Source organism: Chiloscyllium punctatum, chromosome 39, assembly GCF_047496795.1.
Source record: "Chiloscyllium punctatum isolate Juve2018m chromosome 39, sChiPun1.3, whole genome shotgun sequence".
In the NCBI taxonomy this organism is placed as follows: Eukaryota; Metazoa; Chordata; class Chondrichthyes; order Orectolobiformes; family Hemiscylliidae; genus Chiloscyllium; species Chiloscyllium punctatum.
The window spans coordinates 11,783,577-11,803,961 of record NC_092777.1 but is presented as its reverse complement, the minus strand read 5'-3'; the positions used below and the strand labels follow the sequence as shown (position 1 = coordinate 11,803,961).

Here is a 20,385-nt window from a genome sequence, read left to right as displayed (position 1 = left end):
TTACTAGTCATCAGATTTTAAATCAATGTGAATAATTCTAACCTGTAGAGCTACTCCATTCAGAATATTCAGTATATTCTCTGCTAATTTTGGTTGTATTTCAGGTTTTGAAATACCTGAAATAAAATCAAAAATTTGCACAGAATATACTGAATATTCTGAATAGGAACTTCAACCAAAATTTCACCATGTGAAAAGTTCAATATTTGAACTTTAAGAATGCTTTGCTGTTAATGAAAGCCTGAATGGGTACAGAGGGATTTTCTTATGAGACATTGAGGAGGCTGGTTTGTACTGGAATTTAGAAGAGACAAGATCTTATTGAAATAGGTTCCTAAGGGGCTTGAGGAGATGACAGAGAGGTGGATCCCCCCTGTGGGAAAGTCTAGGACCAGAGGGGATAAATCAGGGCTACACAATCAGGCCTGGTTATAGTCTATAGCTGGCTATAATGAATTCAATTATCTCACCATAAATAAGGTGGCATGGTGGCACAGTGGTTAGCACTGCTGCCTCACAGCGCCAGAGATCCGGGTTCAATTCCCGCCTCAGGCAACTAACTGTGTGGAGTTTGCACGTTCTCCCCGTGTCTGCGTGGGTTTCCTCCGGGTGCTCCGGTTTCCTCCCACAGTCCAAAGATGTGCAGGTCAGGTGAATTGGCCATGCTAAATTGCCCGTAGTTTTAGGTAAGGGGTAGATGTAGGGGTATGGGTGGGTTGCGCTTCGGCGGGGCGGTGTGGACTTGTTGGGCCGAAGGGCCTGTTTCCACACTAAGTAATCTAATCTAATCCAGAATAAAGGGATCACACATCTAAGACAGATAAAAGGAACTTCTTCTCTCAGAAGGTAGTGAATCTGTAGAATACTTTACAGCAGCAGGCTGCTGAGGCTGGGTTGTTAAGTTTATCCAAGGCTGAGACAGGGAATCGAGGACTATGGGAAAGTGAAGATTGGGATTATCAGATTAGTCATGACCTTGAACAGCAGAGCAGACTTGATGGGCTAAAAAGACCTACTTTCTGCTCCTGTTTGATATACTTTGCACCCCACAAATCCGTGCAACAGAAAGAGGACGTTCAATTTCAAGGATCACTCCTGCATTGTATTTAACTTAGAAGCATAGGATTGTTTGAAATTCCATGTTTAAAATGAAGAGATTGGAATTTAGCTTCCAGTTCTTTGCCTCTGAGTAAAACACAGCCAAACCAATGTGGTTTCTTGCTAGCAGATAGTGTACCTAAGTAAACAAATCAGTAAGCATTATCAAATGTTAGGAACAATTAACATCCATCAGTGGGTTACTGTGCAATGATATCACTAATTAGAATCAAAGTACTGTCAGTCAGGTTGGAGGTGGAGAGGGTGTGGTGCAGGACTTTAAAGCAAATAAGCAAACAAAATCTATTTACAATAGCAGAAACTTGTAATTAACACCATAAAACTTTCCAAGGGACTCAGCAAGGGCATTATAAACATTCAATGCAAGTCACATTACGGTAATTCGGGAAAGCTAGGTCAAAGAGGGAGGAGGGAGATGTAAAGAAAGAAGTCAACAGAAGGAGTTTCAGAGCTTGGAGCTGAGGCAACCACTCTGATATTTTGGGGTCAGAATTAGATGGACACCCATCTCAGAGCACAGTGGGTTTGAAGGGATTTACAGAGATAGAGAAAGGCGTGGCCATTGAGATCTTAAGCAGCAGGTGAGTTATTACATATAGGCCATTCGGCCCACTGTGCCTGTGATCCATTAAATCTTTGGTACAACTTTTCTTGATTTACCTGCACGTTATTCTACTTTGATTAGATTAGATTACTTACAGTGTGGAAACAGGTCATTCGGCCCAACAAGTCCACACCGACCCTCCGAACAGCAACCCACCCAGCCCCATTCCCCTACATTTACCCCTTCACCTAACACTACGGGCAATTTAGCATGACCAATTCACCTAACCTGCACATCATTGGACTGTGGGAGGAAACCAGAGTACCCAGAGGAAACCCACACAGACACTGGGAGAACATGCAAACTCCACACAGACAGTTGCCTGAGGCTAAAATTGAACCCGGGTCTCTGGCGCTGTGAGGCAGCAGTGCTAACCACTTAACCCTCTAATTCTGTTCAGAATGCTTTGACTGAACCTGGCTCCAAACGTACTTTTTAGACAGTGCATTCTAACCAGTCATTATACAAAATAAATCCTCATAGCACTTCAGTTTCTTTCACTAATTACTGAAATCTGTGACCTCTCATTCTCAATCTTTTCATGTCTGGGAACATTTTCCCTATTTACTGTGTCCAGATGCCTCAGGATATCAAAAACTTCAATACATTCCATCACAGTCTTCTATTGTCAAAGTGTGTTTTTGTTAATGTATTGAGAGTCCTGCGAGCTAGACCATCATTTATTGCTCAATCTTCATTGCGCTTGAGATGGTGGCGGTGAGCTGCCCTTTGAACTGCCACTATTCACAGCGTGGAGGTACACACACACACACACACACACATTGTTAGGATGGTATTCAAGGATTGTGATATATTTCCAAGTCAGGACACCGAGAGGCTTCTAAATGGTGGTTTTACCCTCATCCTTCTGGATGGTAATACAGATGGTAGAAGAACAAAGTCGGCAGATCCATTTGAAGCAGTTCCCTATACATGTATAATACAAATGAATCAATTTTCCAGAGAGTTGCAGCAAAAGGGTCAATCCCAAAGGATAACAGCAGTGCAAGCTCCTGGACAGAATGATGTGAGCTTGCAGTCTCGAACAGTGGTCTCATTAAATTCAGCCAAATAGAGTAATGGCAGTACATGACAAAGATTACAGCAGACTATCGCCATAATTCAGTGCACGTTATTGGACTGGGTTCCATTCTGACTGCAGCAAATGGAGGAGAAATCTGTCTTACCAGCAAGAATACCTGCCTAATCCCATGAATATAGTCAAAAGGAAACAGCCAGTCCTGCTCAGAAAAATGTTTATCTTTAGCTAAGAACATTTGTAAGGAAAGACAAAGAAATTCAATTGGCTGATTGTTTCACAGTGCAGCATTACAAGGAATGGTCTGAACAATTTGCAGTTCAAGCGATCTATGTAGAATATTTTTAAATCAACCTATTCAGGGATGTTATTCGACACCTCTAGAGCAGGTGGGATTTGAACCCAGGCCTCCTGCGATCTATGCATAAGCTTGCTTTAATTTTGGTCTGCTATCTGACATAGCATAATAGTAATCATTCCTAAAATGATGGGTGCATGTGCACAGAAAGTCCCAAGAGCAATGCAGTAATGAAAAGGGAATATTGGTTGTACTGTCAAAAGATACTTTGTAAGTAAAGCTGAATGTCAGCTCACAGGAAACAAAGGCATGGCTTTGGAATTAATTTTTGGACGGGGTTCAAATTATGTGGAGAATTCTGTAACAAACAGTATAAGTGAATTTCATTGCAGTGTAACATATGGCCCTGGTTGTACATACACCCAGATTCCAATATATTCAGGCATGATCACTAACAGCTAGATGACATTTTTCAGCTGATGTGTCAGTCATTGAAGAAAAGATTAATTCATCTTTCCAGTGTTATTACAAAGATATCATTTTTAGGGAGTCATGATTTGAAGGAGCCGGTGTTGGCCAGGGATGGACAAAAGTTAAAAATCACACAACACCAAGCTATAGTCAAACAGGTTTATTTAGAGGTACTAGCCTTCGAAGCACAGTTCCTTCATTTAGGAAGGACATGGACAAACCTTAATTAGTGATAAATTTAAATACTTATTCTTCTCCAATTACCCCCAGTCCTTTCTTGAAGGTACTGACTGATTCATTCTAGGGTTAAAAAAAATCAGCATTCCTCAGGTTTAGTGACCAAATTAAGGAAAATATACACATTTGGACATTATGCCTCTCAGTTGTGGCTGGATTAGTGGTGCTGGAAGAGCACAGCAGTTCAGGCAGCATCCAACGAGCAGCGAAATCAACGTTTCAGGCAAAAGCCCTTCATCAGGAACTGCTGTGCTCTTCCAGCACCACTAATCCAGTATTTGGTTTCCAGCATCTGCAGTTATTGTTTTTACCTCTCAATTGTGGCTGTCAAGTGCAGCAAGACTATATGGATTTATGCCTGTTAGAAGCAATCATTATCTTCAGCTAAGCAAGCAGTAGAAACTGAAGAATTACAGCAAGAATTGTTTAATGGAGGTGGTGAGAATGAATGTGCTCTCCGCCTACCTACCTGTAGGCCTTGTAAACCAAAGTCTTCAGCTCCACCTCTGCTTGGAAGCTTTTATCATCTTCCAAGCCTGACAGCTGGGGCAGCTCTGACAGATTCTGTGCATGAACACAATGCCCAGTGTTAGAAGCATTCTGGTACAGTATACACACCACACTATGTTTCCACCAATTGGTACTTGGAACTATCCAGCCCAAGAGTGTCGAGCCGTTTAAGCTGCAAATGTGAGCATCAGAGATGCTGCTATTATTTGTCCAGGTTCAAAGACCAACAGTCCATCTTATTTTTACAGACAATCTGTCCCCTTTAGCAATTTAAATGGGTCTACTGCATGTGGTCTGAGTGGGGACTTAAGAGTGCGGCAAAAACTGTGCAGCTTGGAAAGAACATTGTCCAAGATGCTCAATGATAAAAGGACAAGCCTATCAATTCCTGATAGTATCCCCCAGTAGCTAGTTGTAGGCTCTTGCCTCACAAGTGTTCACTGAAAATCCTATATCTGACTGTGCACTAGACCTTTGGAACTGCATTTAAAACAGGAGCTGGCAGGAAAAGACAGTTGTTAAATGCTAATGGTGCTCAGCCAGCAACCAAGTTTTGGCACTGCTAGTTACTATGCTTCCAGGCACTGCTGACCATCTCATTTCTGTTACATACAAAAACCAATTGCTTTTCACTTGCTCAGTTTGATTTTTTTTAGATTAGATTACTTACAGTGTGGAAACAGGCCCTTCGGCCCAACAAGTCCACACCGCCCCGCCGAAGCGCAACCCACCCATACCCCTACATTTACCCCTTCCTAACACTACGGGCAATTTAACATGGCCAATTCACCTGCCCTGCACATCTTTGGACTGTGGGAGGAAACCGGAGCACCCGGAGGAAACCCACGCAGACACGGGGAGAACGTGCAAACTCCACACAGTCAGTCACCTGAGGTAGGAATTGAACCCAGGTCTCTGGCGCTGTGAGGCAGCAGTGCTAACCACTGGGCCACCGTGCCGCCCTCTCTTTTCTCAGAGAGTCCCTCCCTGTCCAAGCCTGTCCTCTTCCTCTTCTGTATGTTTCTCATTCTCTGGTAATTTGTATACTTTTCTTTGTTTTCCAATTCCCCATCTCGTCTCAACTCCTGCATTCTCTTTGGGAAAATTCAGTCAACGTGGAAACACTTCAGATTACAGGCAGAGAAATGGGGCCCAGTATGGAAAATGTGGAACTATCCCTGTCTGGATGAGGCTCTTGTCTTTGTTGAAATGCTTGTAGAACTACAATTGTTCTCAGCACAGGAAGTAGTTGCACATCTCACACAAGCTGGGCAAAGGATAATGAATGGGGATGAGTAGGGAAAGGCAATGGCCTAGTAGTATTATTGCTGGACTATTAATCCAAAGACCCCAGTAATAATCAGGGACTTGGATTCCAATCCCATCATGGCAGATGATGGAATTTGGATTCAAATAAAAATCTGCAAGTAAGAGTCTAATAATGACTGTGAAGTTAGTGTCAATTGTCAAAAAAACTCATCTGGTTCACTAATGTCCTTCAGGAATATCAATTTGTGATCTTTTCTTGGTCTGCTCTACGTTTGAGTCCAGACTGTGATTAACTCTTAACGGCCTCCTGGGCAATTAAAACTAGTGATACCCATATCCGATGAATGAATAAAAAAAATCAAACCAGAGAGGGATCTGAGGCTGACATCTCAGCTGTCAGGGAAGGGAGGCAACAAGGGTGCACCTCCAGCCATAGTCATATCCATTACATTCAGAAACCACTGTGAAAAAACTACCCAGAGTTCCATGATCTAGTGAACTGGGGTGGTTTGCCATTTGACTGTCAGAGTAAACTCTTCACTAATGGGTATGTTCACTAGTCTTCAACCACAGCTTGTGGGCACATCATTTCCAAAGGCAAATATACTTAGTGTTTTGGGAAATTGGGATGTTCCAGCCACTCAAAACCATTCAGCTACCTCAATACACCAAGCAAATGCTTAACTCTCATCCCTTTTCCCTTCCCACATTCCTAATGGGTTTATTCCCAAAACGTCGACTCTCCTGCTCTTTGGATGCTGCCTGACCTGCTGTGCTTTTCCAGTGCCACCCTTTACGACTCTGACTCCCTAGCATCAGCAGTCCTCAGTTTCTCCGAAATGTTTAAAGATATATCACTCATCATAAAAGACTAATTCCCCCATTTAATTGCGAAACATAGCAATAGTTACATTTCTAAATGAAAAAGTAAAATACCATGGATGCTGGAGATGGTAAACTAAACTAACGGAAAGTGCTGCAGAACCCAGCAAGTTCAGCAGCATGTGTAAAGAGAGAAAACAGAATTAACATTTTGAATCATAGAATCCCTACAGTGTGGAAGCAGGCTACTGAGCCCATCAAGTTCACACTGACACCCAAACAGTAACCCACCCAGACACACTCCCCTGCTTTATCCCAGTAACCCTGCATTTCCCATGGCTAATCCACCTAACCTGCACATCTTTAGATTGTGGAAGGAAACTGGAGCACCTGGAAGAAATCCACAGTGAGTGCATGCAAACTCCACACAGTATCAAATTCAGGTCCCTGGCGCTGTGAGGCAGCAGTGCTAACCACTGAGCCATTGTGCTGCAAATCCAATACTCTTCTTCAGAAACAGTTGTAGAACATTTCCAGCAATCTTTTTTCATTACTTCTACTGGTTCAATGTGATCATGTGACCCACAATATCACTATGATACATGAGCGAACAAAATGCTGTTATATTTGCCCCAGCGCTCTCGGTGTGCACATACCAAAGAATTAAAGTCAGAAGATTGAAGTAATGAGATGCAATAAGACTAGTATAAATTACTAGAATTCAAAAGCACAGCCAAGCTGCTTGTACAGGTGTCCTCAACCCAGGCCCACCCTCTGCATATCCTACACAGCAGACCATTTCTGATCGAGTTATTTCAAGGCAAGTTGCAGCAGTCCGGATTTAAAGGAATAATCCACTGTGGAGGAAAATGTGGTTTTCAAAAATACAAACTGTTGCACTTACCTGCAGGATAATGTCATACAGTCGGATCAGGTCTTGCGGCCGCAGCACTCGCTTTCCCTCATCTTTTACTGGCTCACTTAGTTGCTTCTGCAAAGCCTCAGCCATGGCGACATTGCGTTTGATCGCAGTGGAAAGCTTAATGTATGTGAGATAACTGCATGAGGGGGAAGTAATAATGAGTGCATGGTAATCTATAACCGAACAAAGCCTCTTTCAAACTTTATTATAAAGAATCTGTTTCGGACATTCAAAACCTCTAATGTGGTATATACAGAGCAGATATTCCCTTTGGTGAGACAATTGGAACTTTCAAGACAGAGCCAGGTAAGAATTTTTAGAAGTAAATGCTTCAAGATAGACAAAGGTAGGACTTTACAACAAAGATGTAGATCAGATAACAGAGTCCCTACAGTGCACAGAGACATCATTCGGCTCACTGAGTCTGCACTGACCCTCTGAAGGGGGGCCCACCCAGACCAAGTCCCCTAGCCCATTTCCATAATTCCACATTTATCATGGCTAGTCCACCTCGCCTGCACATGCTAAGACACTACGGACAATTTAGCATGGCCATTCCAACTAGCCCGTACACCTTTTGACCAAGGGAGGAAAGTGGTACTGATAAGGGGGGAAATGTGCAAACCTCATATAGCCAGTCACCCAATGTACGGCAGCAGTAACTACCGAGGCACCGTACCACCCATCATACCATCTGTGATATGATCCACCGAATAGCAGATTATGCTCAAGAGTATCCGAGTCTCATTCCTAAACAATTACATTACTTATTAAATCTCAACCCCCTTGAAGGACCCTCCAGCCTGTACTTCACTTAAGATTGTGTTGGACAGTAATTTATCATTTTTGGATTAAAACCCACTGCTCCAGGATCAGGCCAATTGATAAATGTAAACATTCCGTGGGAGTGCTAGGGATGCACCAAAATTAATAAACATTCAAGATAAGTCTCTTGATTAAACTTAGAATATAAGCCATAGCTATTAATTTAACCTGGGGCAGTGTTTTGTAGAGGGATAAGACAGTGTTATTCTCTGGGTCTATAGATTGTGAAGGAGCAAAAATGGCCTTTGCAGTGATATGTACTTCTTGTCAGATGTGGGAGTTTAAAGAGAGTTTAAGGATTATTGCGGATTATATCTGCCATAAATGCTGTTGGATGCGAATCTTATTAGATCGAGTGGATCGGTTGGAGAGACAGATATAAGCGATGAGGAATTTGCAACAGCAACAGTATGTGATGGATGGCAGTTATAGGAAGGGGGGAAAGTCTCAGATACAGTCACATAGATGGGTTAACTCCAGGAAAGGTAAGAGAGGTAGGGACCTAAGGCAGGAATCTTTTGTGGATATACCCATTTCAAACAGGTATGCCGTTTTGGAAAATGTAGGGGGTGGTGGATTCTCAGGGGAACGTAGCACGAACAGCCAAGTTTCTGGTATTGAGGCCGGCTCTAATGCAACGAGGGGTACGTCGGCTGCCAAGAGATCAATTGTGTGAGGGGATTCTGTGGTCCAAGGTACAGACTGACGTTTCTGTGGCCAACAGAAAAAAAGCAGAATGGTGTGTTGTTTCCCTGGTGCCAGGATCAATGATGTCTCAGAGAGGGTGCAGAATGTTCTCACGGGGGAAGAGGGGTCATTGTCCACATTGGAACCAACGATACAGGAAGGGAAAAGGTTGAAATTCTGAAGGGAGATTACAGAGAGTTAGGCAGAAATTTAAAAAGGAGACCCTCAAGGGTAGTAATATCTGGATTACTCCCAGTGCTATGAGCTAGCGAGGGCAGGAATAGGAGGATAGAGCAGATGAATGCATGGCTGAGGAGCTGGTGTATGGGAGAAGGATTCACATTTTTGGATCATTGGAATCTCTTTTGGGGTAGAAGTGACCTGTACAAGAAGGACGGATTGCACCTAAATTGGAAGGGGACTAATTCACTGGCAGGGAAATTTGTTAGAACTGCTTGGGAGGATTTAAACTAGTAAGGTGGGTGGGTGGGACCCAGGGAGATAGTGAGGAAAGAGATCAATCTGAGACTGATACAGTTGAGGACAGAAGTGACTCAAACAGTCAGCGCAGGCAGGGACAAGGTAGGCCTAATAAATTAAACTGCATTTATTTCAATGCAAAGGGCGTGACAGGGAAGGCAGATGAACTCAGGGCATGGTTAGGAATGCGGGACTGGGATATCATAGCAATTACACAAACATGGCTCAGGGATGGGCAGGACTGGCAGCTTAATGTTCCAGGATACAAACGCTACAGGAAGGATAGAAAGGGGGGGCAAGAGAGGAGGGAGAGTGGTATTTTTGATAAGGGATAGCATTACAGCTGTGCTGAGGGAGGATATTCCCAGAAATACATCCAGGGAAGTTATTTGAGTGGAACTGAGAAATAAGAAAGGGATTGTATTATAGACCCCCTAATAGGCAGAGGGAAATTGAGAAACAAACTTGTAAGGAGATCTCAGTTATCTGTAAGAATAACAGGGTAGTTATGGTAGGGGATTTTAGCTTTCCAAACATAGACTGGGACTGCCATAGTATTAAAGGTTTAGATGGAGAGGAATTTCTTAAGTGCGTACAAGACAATTTTCTGATTCAGTTTATGGATGTACCTACTAGAGAAGGTGCAAAACTTGACCTACTCTTGGGAAATAAGGCAGGGCAGGTGACTGAGGTGTCAGTGGGGGAGCACTTTGGGGCCAGCGACCATAATTCTATTCGTTTTAAAATAGTGATGGAAAAGGATAGACCAGATCTAAAAGTTGAAGTTCTAAATTGGAGAAAGGCCAATTTTGACGGTATTAGGCAAGAACTTTCAACAGCTGATTGGAGGCAGATGTTCGCAGGTAAAGGGATGGCTGGAAAATGGGAAGCCTTCAGAAATAAGATAACAAGAATCCAGAGAAAGTATATTCCTATCAGGGTGAAAGGGAAGGCTGGTGGGTATAGGGAATGCTGGATGACTGAAGAAATTGAGGGTTTGATTAAGAAAAAGAAGGAAGCCTATGTCAGATATAGACAGGATAGATCGAGTGAATCCTTAGAAGAGTATAAAGGCAGTAGGAGTATACTTAAGAGAGAAATCAGGAGGGAAAAAGGGGACATGAGATAGCTTTGGCAAATAGAATTAAGGAGAATTCAAAGGGTTTTTACAAATATATTAAGGACAAAAGGGTAACTAGAGAGAGAAAAAGGTCCCTCAAAGATCAGCAAGGCGGCCTTTGTGTGGAGCCACAGAAAATGGGGGAGATACTAAAATGAGTATTTTCCATCAGCATTTACTGTCGAAAAGGATATGGAAGATATAGACTGTAGGGAAATAGATGGTAACATCTTGAAAAATGTCGAGATTACAGAGTAGGAAGTGCTGGATGTCTTGAAATGGTTAAAGGTGGATAAATCGCCAGGACCTGATCAGGTGTACCCGAGAACTCTGTGGGAAGCTAGAGAAGTGATCGCTGGGCCTCTTACTGAGATATTTATATCATTGATAGTCACAGGTGAGGTGCTGGAAAACTGGAGGTTGGCAAACTGGTGCCACTGTTTAAGAAGGGCGGTAAAGACAAGCCAGGGAACTATAGACCAGTGAGCCTGACCTCAGTGGTGGGCAAGCTATTGGAGGGAAGCCTGAGGGACAGGATGTACATGTATTTGGTAAGGTGAGGACTGATTAGTGATAGTCAACATGGCTTTGTGTGTGGGAAATCATGTCTCACAAACTTGATTGAGTTTTTTGAAGGAGTAACAAAGATGATTGATGAGGGCAGAGCAGTAGATGTGATCCATTTGGACTTCAGTAAGGTCTTTGACAAGGTTCCCCATGGGAGACTGATTAGCAAGGTTAGATCTCATGGAATACAGGGGGAACTAGCCATTTGGATACAGAACTGGCTCAAATGGTAGAAGACAGAGGATGGTGGTGGAAGGTTGTTTTTCAGACTGGAGACCTGTGACCAATGGAGTGCCACAAGGATCGGTGCTGGGCCCTCTACTTTTTGCCATTTACATAACTGATTTGGATGCGAGCATAAGAGGTACAGTTAGTAAGTTTGCAGATGACACCAAAATTGGAGGTGTAGTGGACAGCGAAGAGGGTTACCTCAGATTACAACAGGGTCTGGACCAGTTGGGCCAATGGGCTAAGTGGCAGATGGAGTATAATTTAGACAAATGCAAGGTGCTGCATTTTGGGAAAGCAAATCTTAGCAGGACTTATACAGTTAATGGTAAGGTCCTAGGGAGTGTTGCTGAACAAAGAGACCTTGGAGTGCAGGTTCATAGCTCCTTGAAATTGGAGTCCCAGGTAGATAGGATAGTGAAGGCGGCACTCGGTATGCTTTCCTTTATTGGTCAGAGTATTGAGTACAGGAGTTGGGAGGTCATGTTGCGGCTGTACAGGACATTGGTTAGGCCACTGTTAGAATATTGCGTGCAATTCTGGTTCTCCTTCCTATCGGAAAGATGTTGTGAAACTTGAAAGGGTTCAGAAAAGATTTACTAGGATGTTGCCAGGGTTGGAGGATTTAAGCTATAGGGAGAGGCTGAACAGGTTGGGGCTTTTACCCCTGGAGTGTCAGAGGCTGAGGGATGACCTAAGAGGTTTACAAAATTATGAGGTGCATGGATAGGATAAATAGACCAAGTCTTTTCCCTGGGGTCGGGGAGTCCAGAACTAGAGGGCACAGGTTTAGGGTGAGAAGGGAAAGATATAAAAGAGACCTAAGGGGCAACTTTTTCACGCAGAGAAATGTATGTATGGAATGAGCTGCCAGAGGATGTGGTGGATGTTGGTACAATTGCAACATTTAAGAGGTATTTGGATGGGTATATGAATAGGAAGGGTTTGCAGGGATATGTGCCAGGTGCTGGCAGGTGGGATATCTGGTCGGGATGGACAGGTTGGACCGAAGGATCTGTTTCCATGCTGTACATCTCTATGATGCTTTGACTCTATAGTCTCTCCACATTCTTTCCCTCACTTGTCTCTCCATAAAGGTGCTGAATGAGAAACCTGAATTGTTTCACCCAATGTAATCCCATAGAGTGGTGACCTTATACAGAAAGATACAAGTGGTTTGGAAAGGGTTTGTTTTAACTTCAAAAGTTTGAGCAGCATTCATGCAGAGAAATTAACCCTGAGAATGAACATGTGAGCAACATGGAAAAGTCGAAAATAATTTGAAAAGCAACAGATACATTTGTCAGCAAGATGTTAAGTTGGGTTGAACTGAAATCCTGATCTGCAAGTAACTCAAGAACCTGCCCAGTCAGGTTTTGAGAAACAGCTACTGGTCTTGTTTAGTTATTCTTTCTGCAAATCCTAACAGCTGGTCTTGACAGTCTGAACAGCAAAGCATCACAGATAGGCCAAACTGAACCTTCATTTAAACACACATTCATTGCTGAGTTTAGCCACCACTTGGGTGCAATCAGCCAACTCAGTATGAATGCTTGAAGGTCCTTCTTAGTGTATGTAGTTCAGCTGCTCACTGCATGAAGCAGCTAAGGGCTTGGTCAAGTTTCTCTTTGCGCTATGAGCATGACCCGTACCTGTGAAGATATTGTAGACTAGACACCTTTCCTGAATCAGGCTCCAGAGAACGCTCTCGCTGCTTCTGTGCCTGAATAAACAATAAAAAAAGAGCTTGCAATGTTACAATCATCTTTGTTAATACTACTGACATAGCTAATACACCCTTCTCTTCCAAGACTGCTAGTCCATTCTGGTCAGAATACCCAAACAAAACCAGCTTGTATCTGTATGGATTTATCAGTTTCACTTTATTCACTTGTAGCTAAAATTCAACATTACCACATCTAATTTAACACCCGACCTATCAGCCCATCCAGGGTAGAATTAAGTTTTTATTTGGTATGACTTTACAATTACAACACCCTGGAGCAGGGGGCAAATGGGGTTGGGGCAGAAGGGAAGGGAGTGCGCGAAAAGGAGGGTGGGGGGGGAAGGGGAGCAAAGGAGGGGGAGAATGAGAGAAAGAGGAAGGGGGGTAATGGACAGAAGGAGGTGACTATATAGGGAAGAGGGTTGACCAACAATCTTTGGATACATTTTTCAAAACAATATTTCACATAGTATTTGTCACATTCTGGTTTAACTTATTTTGTGACTTACATCAAGTAGAGATGCACAGAACTGTACACTATTACATTGTTTCTTAATATTTATGATGAACCTAACTCAATTTGCTCTGAGACCTGTAGGCCCCATCCCTTCTTGTCATTGTCCATTTATTTTTTTCCCCGATTAATTATTCGTCCATGAAATGATCCCCTCTTTTTGAATCACTGTAACTTCCCATATTTGGGCTCTTGCCCACACTATTTTGTTTAAAACCCGCTCTACTTCCTAGTTATGCAGTTCGCAAGAACACCAGTCGCATTACGGTATTACATATTATTACCTTTGAAGTTCTGCTTCTTTATTTGAGCTTAGTTCTTCACATTGGCTATGCAGAACCGTTTTCCGAGTACTACCTATGTAATTGGTGCCTGCATGGACCATGATAACTGGATTCTCTCTGCCCCCAAACTGCAAGCTCTTCTCCAGCTGAAAGCAGGTATCTTGAATCCTGGCACTGGGCAGACAATACAGCCGTGTCTTGCTATTTTTTTGCAGAGAACAGTCTCAATTCCCCCAGCTGTGCTACTCCCTCCTACCACCACATTCCTGTTAGCTCCCTGTAGCGCGTGGTCACTTCATTCACCCATCCCAGAGCTCCTGCTCTCACCCAAACAAGCTGAGAGAACATCAAACCTGTTGGATAATTACAGACATTGACACTCCTGCACTCTCAGTTTCATTACCTATTCATATGCAGTTGCAACATCCTATCCCTGACCACTGGCCATATCAGAACACCCTATCCTAACAGGAGTGGCTACCTCCTGGTACAAATAATCTCGGCTAACTTTCCCTTTCCCTAAAGAGTCACAGTGTCTGTAGTTCAGCACCAGCTCATAACCTCTGAGCAGAAGTTGCTGGAACTTCAAACATTTTCTGTAGGTATGTTTGCCTTGAGGCATATCCTGCATAACTCCCAAACGACAGATTTGACACATCACATGCACTACCATTCTCAATGATTTTCAAATTATTACTTTATTACTCATTTATGTTGCTTTTTATGTATTATATTAACTTTACCACCAATGTGTATAATGTTACAACTTGACAATCCAGTAGGCTTCAACCAGTTAACAGATACTCTCTTTATAAACAAGCATGTCGGAGGTCTGCCTCCAAACGCTTCCTTTCAATACTAGCCAATGAACCTAGAAACTTTCTGTGATGTCACTCTTGCCGTGTTCAACAAGAGATAATGGCAGGCCACTCTTCGTAGTCTGACAATTTAAAAATATCAACGTTGATGGAAAAAGGTCATTTACTCTTTGCACAGTTCTGTGTGCTATATATCCATGTGATGCAAAAACCTCAGGATCTCCTGTTCTACTTTGAGATTCAAACCTCAAGCCAGATGAGCACACTCTATGAGCCAGTAGTCTAATCTTCTTAATTCTGAAAGCAGGCTTGGTCAGACCCCATTGGGTGAGCTGTATTTAGTTTTGGGTACCATACTTCAGGAAAAATATCTTGGTTTTGAAATGATGGAGCACAGATTAATGAAAACAATAGTTCAGCTTAGTGGGTTTAAATTATTAAAGTAAGTTACTTAAAGATGGCTTTCCTTGAATATCAGTAACTGAGAGGTGATCTGATTGAGGTGGTTAAGATGATTAAAAGATTTCAGACACAAAGAAACAATTCCCTTTAGTGAGGGGGACAAACTTAAAACTAAAGCTATGAGCAAAGTTTCAGAAGCAGAATTAGGAAGCACAATTTCACACAAAGGGCAACAGAAATATGAACACTCCTCTGGGGTGTGAGAGCGTGATGAGCTTTTGAGGTTTCAAGGCAGAGATTGTTAGGCAAGCTTTTGAAAGGAAACAGAGTCAAGGCACAGCTGAAGTGCCAATCAGCCATGATCGAGCTGAATACCAGAGCAAGCTTGAAGGGCTGAATGGCTTAATGTTGTGGCACAGATGAAAACTGTGGAAATACAAGGTATTATCATCAGTGACTGAAGAGCTGTTCTGTCGACATTTCTCCCACATTTTCACATTCACTTACCGGATCGACTCTGAGCTCCTCACGAACTGCCTGGATGGCATCACGGCACTCACTCAACAGACTCTCATAGAGTCGCTCCTTGGCCTCATCAGTTGTGGTCTGAAAAACACAACAACGAGTCGTCAGAACACAAATTAGAGCTGCCTCCTGGGAATATTATACCAAATCACACAGATAGAACTTATTTTATACCTAGTAGGACACTCATGTTTTGTAACCTATATACACAACAGGTACATGACAGATAATGTATTAAAGTGGCACTCAGTTGAACAGTCGGCTGGTACCCACCACCTACTGTTGGACTGGTACTTGGGGGGAAAGAGCAAGACCAACCAGCATTGGTGGAAATGAGTCACAAAGACAGGAGAGGAGCAGATAAAAGGTCAAAAAGACCAACCCCAGCATATGGCCGTTCCCTTTTCATTTAATATCCCACTTTCTAAAGAAACAGTTTAATGCCATCTTTAGGAAAACTAATAAATCTGCATTTAGGAACAGTTTGTAGTGGAGACTTGCATATTCTAACCATCCCTTTCATCTCAGAAATCGGTGAAAACAATTCATCATCATTTATACCATTTTCTTGCTGCAAGATTCCAACCCCAATGCATCACAAAATACCATCCCAACGACAAGTTGCATGTGCTCCAATGAGACCAACTTCGACAAGGAAGCCTCTGAAACATCCACCTTCCTCCTCAACTGAGGATTCCCTAGCACCATCATCAACAGGTCTCTCAGCTGTGTGCAACTCATCTCCCGCACTTCAGCCCTCACCCTCCCACTTTCCTCCTGCAACAGTGATAGGGTTTCCCTTGTCTTTACCTACTATCCCACCCGCATCCAAATCCAGAAGATCATCAGCCACTATTTCCACCACTTCCAACAAGATGTCACCACCAAACACATATTCCCCACCTCTCCCCTCCCTTGTCCACCTTCTATCTGGGACACCTTGGACCACTCTTCTTTCACCACCAACATCTCCTCCGCCCCCAGCCAAACAGCACATTTCCCTGTAGCTGCCAATGGTGCTACAGCTGCTCATTTACCTCCTCCCTCCTCAGTATCCAAGAGCCCAAACTTACCTTCCAAATGAAGGAGCACTTTACCAGTACTTCCCTCAATCTAGTCTACTGTATCCACTGCTCACAACGCGGTCTCCTCTACACTGGGGAAATGAGTAGGCAACTGTTTCACAGAACATTTACATTTTGCCTGCAAAAAAAAGACCCTGAGCTTCCAATTGCCTGCCACTTTAACACATCACCCTGTTCCCTGGCCCAACATCTCTCTCTCAGGCTTGCTGCAGTGTTCCAGCAAAGCGCAGTGCAAGCCATAAGAACAACACCTCATTTTCCACTTGGGGGCCCTGCAGCCCTCCAGATTAAATATCAAGTTCAATAATTTTAGGGCTTCAACTCTCCCACGTCCTAACCCTTACCCCAAACACCAGGCCTTGTTATCACACAATCTGCTAACCCACTGTCAGCCACTAGCAGTCCCCATTAACAGCTATTCACCCTCCTAGCCAGATCATTATCCATTCCTTTGAATGTCCAGCTGTTCTCTCTCTTTGGGCTCTATCCCCACTTATCGTTAATTCCTTACCCTCTCCCCCCACCCTTTCTTCTGCAAATAAACACAGACAAAACGTCCCTCGCTATCATCAGTTCTGTGGGAGAGTCAACGGACCTGATACATTAACGGTGATTTCTCTTCACAGATGCTGCCAGATCTGCTGAGTTTTTTAGATTAGATTAGATAAGATTAGATCCCCTACAGTGTGGAAACAGGCCCTTCGGCCCAACCAGTCCACACTGACCCTCCGAAGAGTAACTCTACCCAGACCCATTTCCCTCTGACTAATGCACCTAACACTATGGGCACTTTAATATGGCCAATTCACCTGACCTGCACATCTTTGGATTGTGGGAGGAAACTGGAGTACCCAGAGGAAACCCATGTAGACACAGGGAGAATGTGCAAACTCCACACAGACAGTCGCCTGAGACTGGAATCGAACCTGGGACCCTGGTGCTGTGAGGCTGCAGTGTTAACCAGCCCCAACTTTTCCAGCAACTTCTGTTTTTGTTACTGATTTACATCATTCGTGGTTCTTTTGTTTTTTATCCCGACAAGACCAGCTCCAAACTAAAGTACTTCAGTTAAATTCATCATCCTCCCAAAATACAAATGCTTGATGTCCTGTGACAGCATTTAGCAGTGTCTTCAACATACTGGTCTCCTGGCTTCATCCGTATTTGAGATCTGTATTTCAGATTACAACCACAATCTTAATCAAGGAAATATTTGCATCAGTCTTCAACACTCCTTCCTTTTTGTACAAATGAAAAATCCACATCCCAAGAGTTATGGGTTAAGTTGGATTTATTACCCATTCCAAGCAGAAGACAACGTTGAATCAAAAGGTGGATACTGGAAAAGCACAGCCGGTCAGGCAGCATCCAAGGAACAGGAGGCAACGTTTCGAACATAGGCTTTTCATCAGGAATTTGATGAAGATTCCTGAATAAGAGTTTATGCTCAAAACGAAGACTGTCTTGCTCCTCAGATGCTGCCTGACCGGCTGTGTTTTTCCAGCGTCACACTCTTCAATTCTAACATGGTACACAACATAACAGGATATGAAATGAAGCAGAGCAAGATGGCAGACAAAGACACATCCCTCCCTGAAGCGATCAATGTTATCTATGCTTGGCTCGAGCAGAATGCCAGTGGCACGGTGTCACCTACCCTGGACACACCTGTTCCCTCCGTCACTGCTGCAGAGATCAGATTGGTCTTCATGAGAGTTAACCCAAGGAAAGCAATGGGCCCAGATGGAGTCCTTAGTCATGCACTTAGACCCTGTGCGAACCAACTAGCGGAGGAATTCACTGGCATCTTCAACCTCTCCCACCTACAAGTTGACGTCCCCCACCTACTTCAAAAAGACCACCATTATCCCAATTCCTAAAACAGCACTTGCAATGTGCCTGAATGATCATTGCCTAGTGGCTCTGACCTCCATAATCATGAAGTACTTCCAGAGGCTGGTCAGGGCCCACATCAACTCCAGCTTCCCAACCTGCTTCAATCCACTACAATTTGCCTACCAACGAAACAGGTCTACAGTGGAGGCCATTTCTCTAGCCCCGCACTCATTCCTGGAACAGCTGGATAACAAAGGATACCTATGTCAGATTCCTGCTCATTTACTACAACTCCATCTTCAACACCATAACCCCTTTCAGGCTAATTTCAAAATTCCAAAACCTAGGTCTTGGCTCTGCCCTCTGCAACTGGATCCTCAGCTTCCTGACCCACAGCCCGCAATCAGTGAAGATAGACAACTGCGCCTCCTCCACAATAACACTCAACACTGGAGCCCCCAAGGATGTGTTCTCCAAATTGTGTTGCCAAATTCTCAACAAATGCCATCTACAAGTTTGTTGATGACACCGCCGTGGTAGGACAGATATCGAACAACGAGTCAGAATATAGGAAGAAGATTGAGGGTTTGGTGTCGTGGTGCAATGAGAACAACCTCTCTCCTAATGTTGGCAAAATTAAAGAACTGATCATTGACTTCAGGAGGAAAAGTGAATGGCACACCCTCATCTATATCAATGGAGCTGACGGGGAGAGGGTAGAGTGTGTCAAATTCCTAGGAGTGACGATAAACTGTCCTGGATTTCCCACACAGATGCAACAGTCAAGACAGCACAGCAATGCCACTTCTCCCTCAGGAGGCTGAGGAAATTCAGCATGTCCGTAAGGACCCTCACCAACTTTTACACATGCACTCTATCCAGGTGCATAACAGCTTAGTACAGCAACTGCTCTGCCCAGGACCAGAAGAAACTACAAAAGGTTACCTGCACAGTGCAAACCATCAGAGAAGCCAAGCTCCCAACCATGGACTCCATTTACATTTCTTGCTGCCACAGAAAGACTGCAAAGACCCCTCCCAACCCGGTAATACTCTCCTACAACCTCTCCTGTCAGGCAGAAGATACAGATGCTTCAACACACGAACCAATAGAAGAGTTTCTTCCCTGCCGTGAATGGACTCTCTAACTTCAAATAATGTTGATCTTGCATAGCATATCCCCTGTGCAGTGTAACCTGTATACCTTGCTCTATGATCTGTTTGTCCTTGTTTGCTGTGATCTGCCTGTACTGTTCGCAAAACAAAGCATTTCACAGTACTTAGATACATGTAACTACAATAAATCAAATCAAATTAAATTAAATGGCAGGGAAATTATCGGAGAGAGTAGTGCAAGATGCAAGGTTTAATAGGAATAGTCAGCATAGCTTAGTCCGAGGAAGGTCGCGGTTAACAAATCTGCGTAAGTTTTGGTGGAGATGACCAACTGTGTAGATGAAGTTAGAGCAGTTGATGTAGATTTCAGCAAGTCCTTTGACAAGGTCCCAAACTGGAAACTTATATAAAGTAAGCAAACGTCCATGGGATCCAGGCTAACTGAGCAAGACGGATCCAAAATTGGTCGTGTGATAGGAGACAGAGGGTGACGACAGAAGTCTGTGTGACTGCTTCTGGGTGTGAAACGGCGTACCACAGGGATCAGCGCTCGATCCCTCATTGTTTGTGATATTCATATATGATGTGGATGAGAATGTGGGGAGGCATAATAAATAATTTTGGAGCTGACAAAGACTGGCTGTGTTGTTGATAATAAGGGATGTGCTGAGTTACAGAAGATATCAACAGATGGGCAGATGGAATTTAATGTTGACAAATGTGAGATAAGGAAGAGAAGGCATGAGAAAATGCTGGCAGGCCAGACTGGGGAAAATCCCAAGATATTCTACAAGTACAGTAAGAGTAAGAGAATAACTAGGGAAAGGGTAGGGCATTAAACTTGGGGAAGAGGGAACAAGATTAGTCAATGAATGGCAAGAC

At 43.5% G+C, this 20,385-nt stretch overlaps 1 protein-coding gene across 1 annotated transcript in view; it reads right to left on the bottom strand.

Annotated features, from left to right (window-relative positions):
* The window catches only part of srp68 (signal recognition particle 68), a 63,467-nt gene that overhangs the window by 11,365 nt on the left and 31,717 nt on the right, over positions 1-20,385 (bottom strand). Inside the window, 4 exon segments of the mRNA XM_072558178.1 lie at positions 4,238-4,332; positions 7,274-7,427; positions 12,851-12,921; positions 15,450-15,548. Coding sequence (XP_072414279.1) covers positions 4,238-4,332; positions 7,274-7,427; positions 12,851-12,921; positions 15,450-15,548 — 419 coding nt within the window.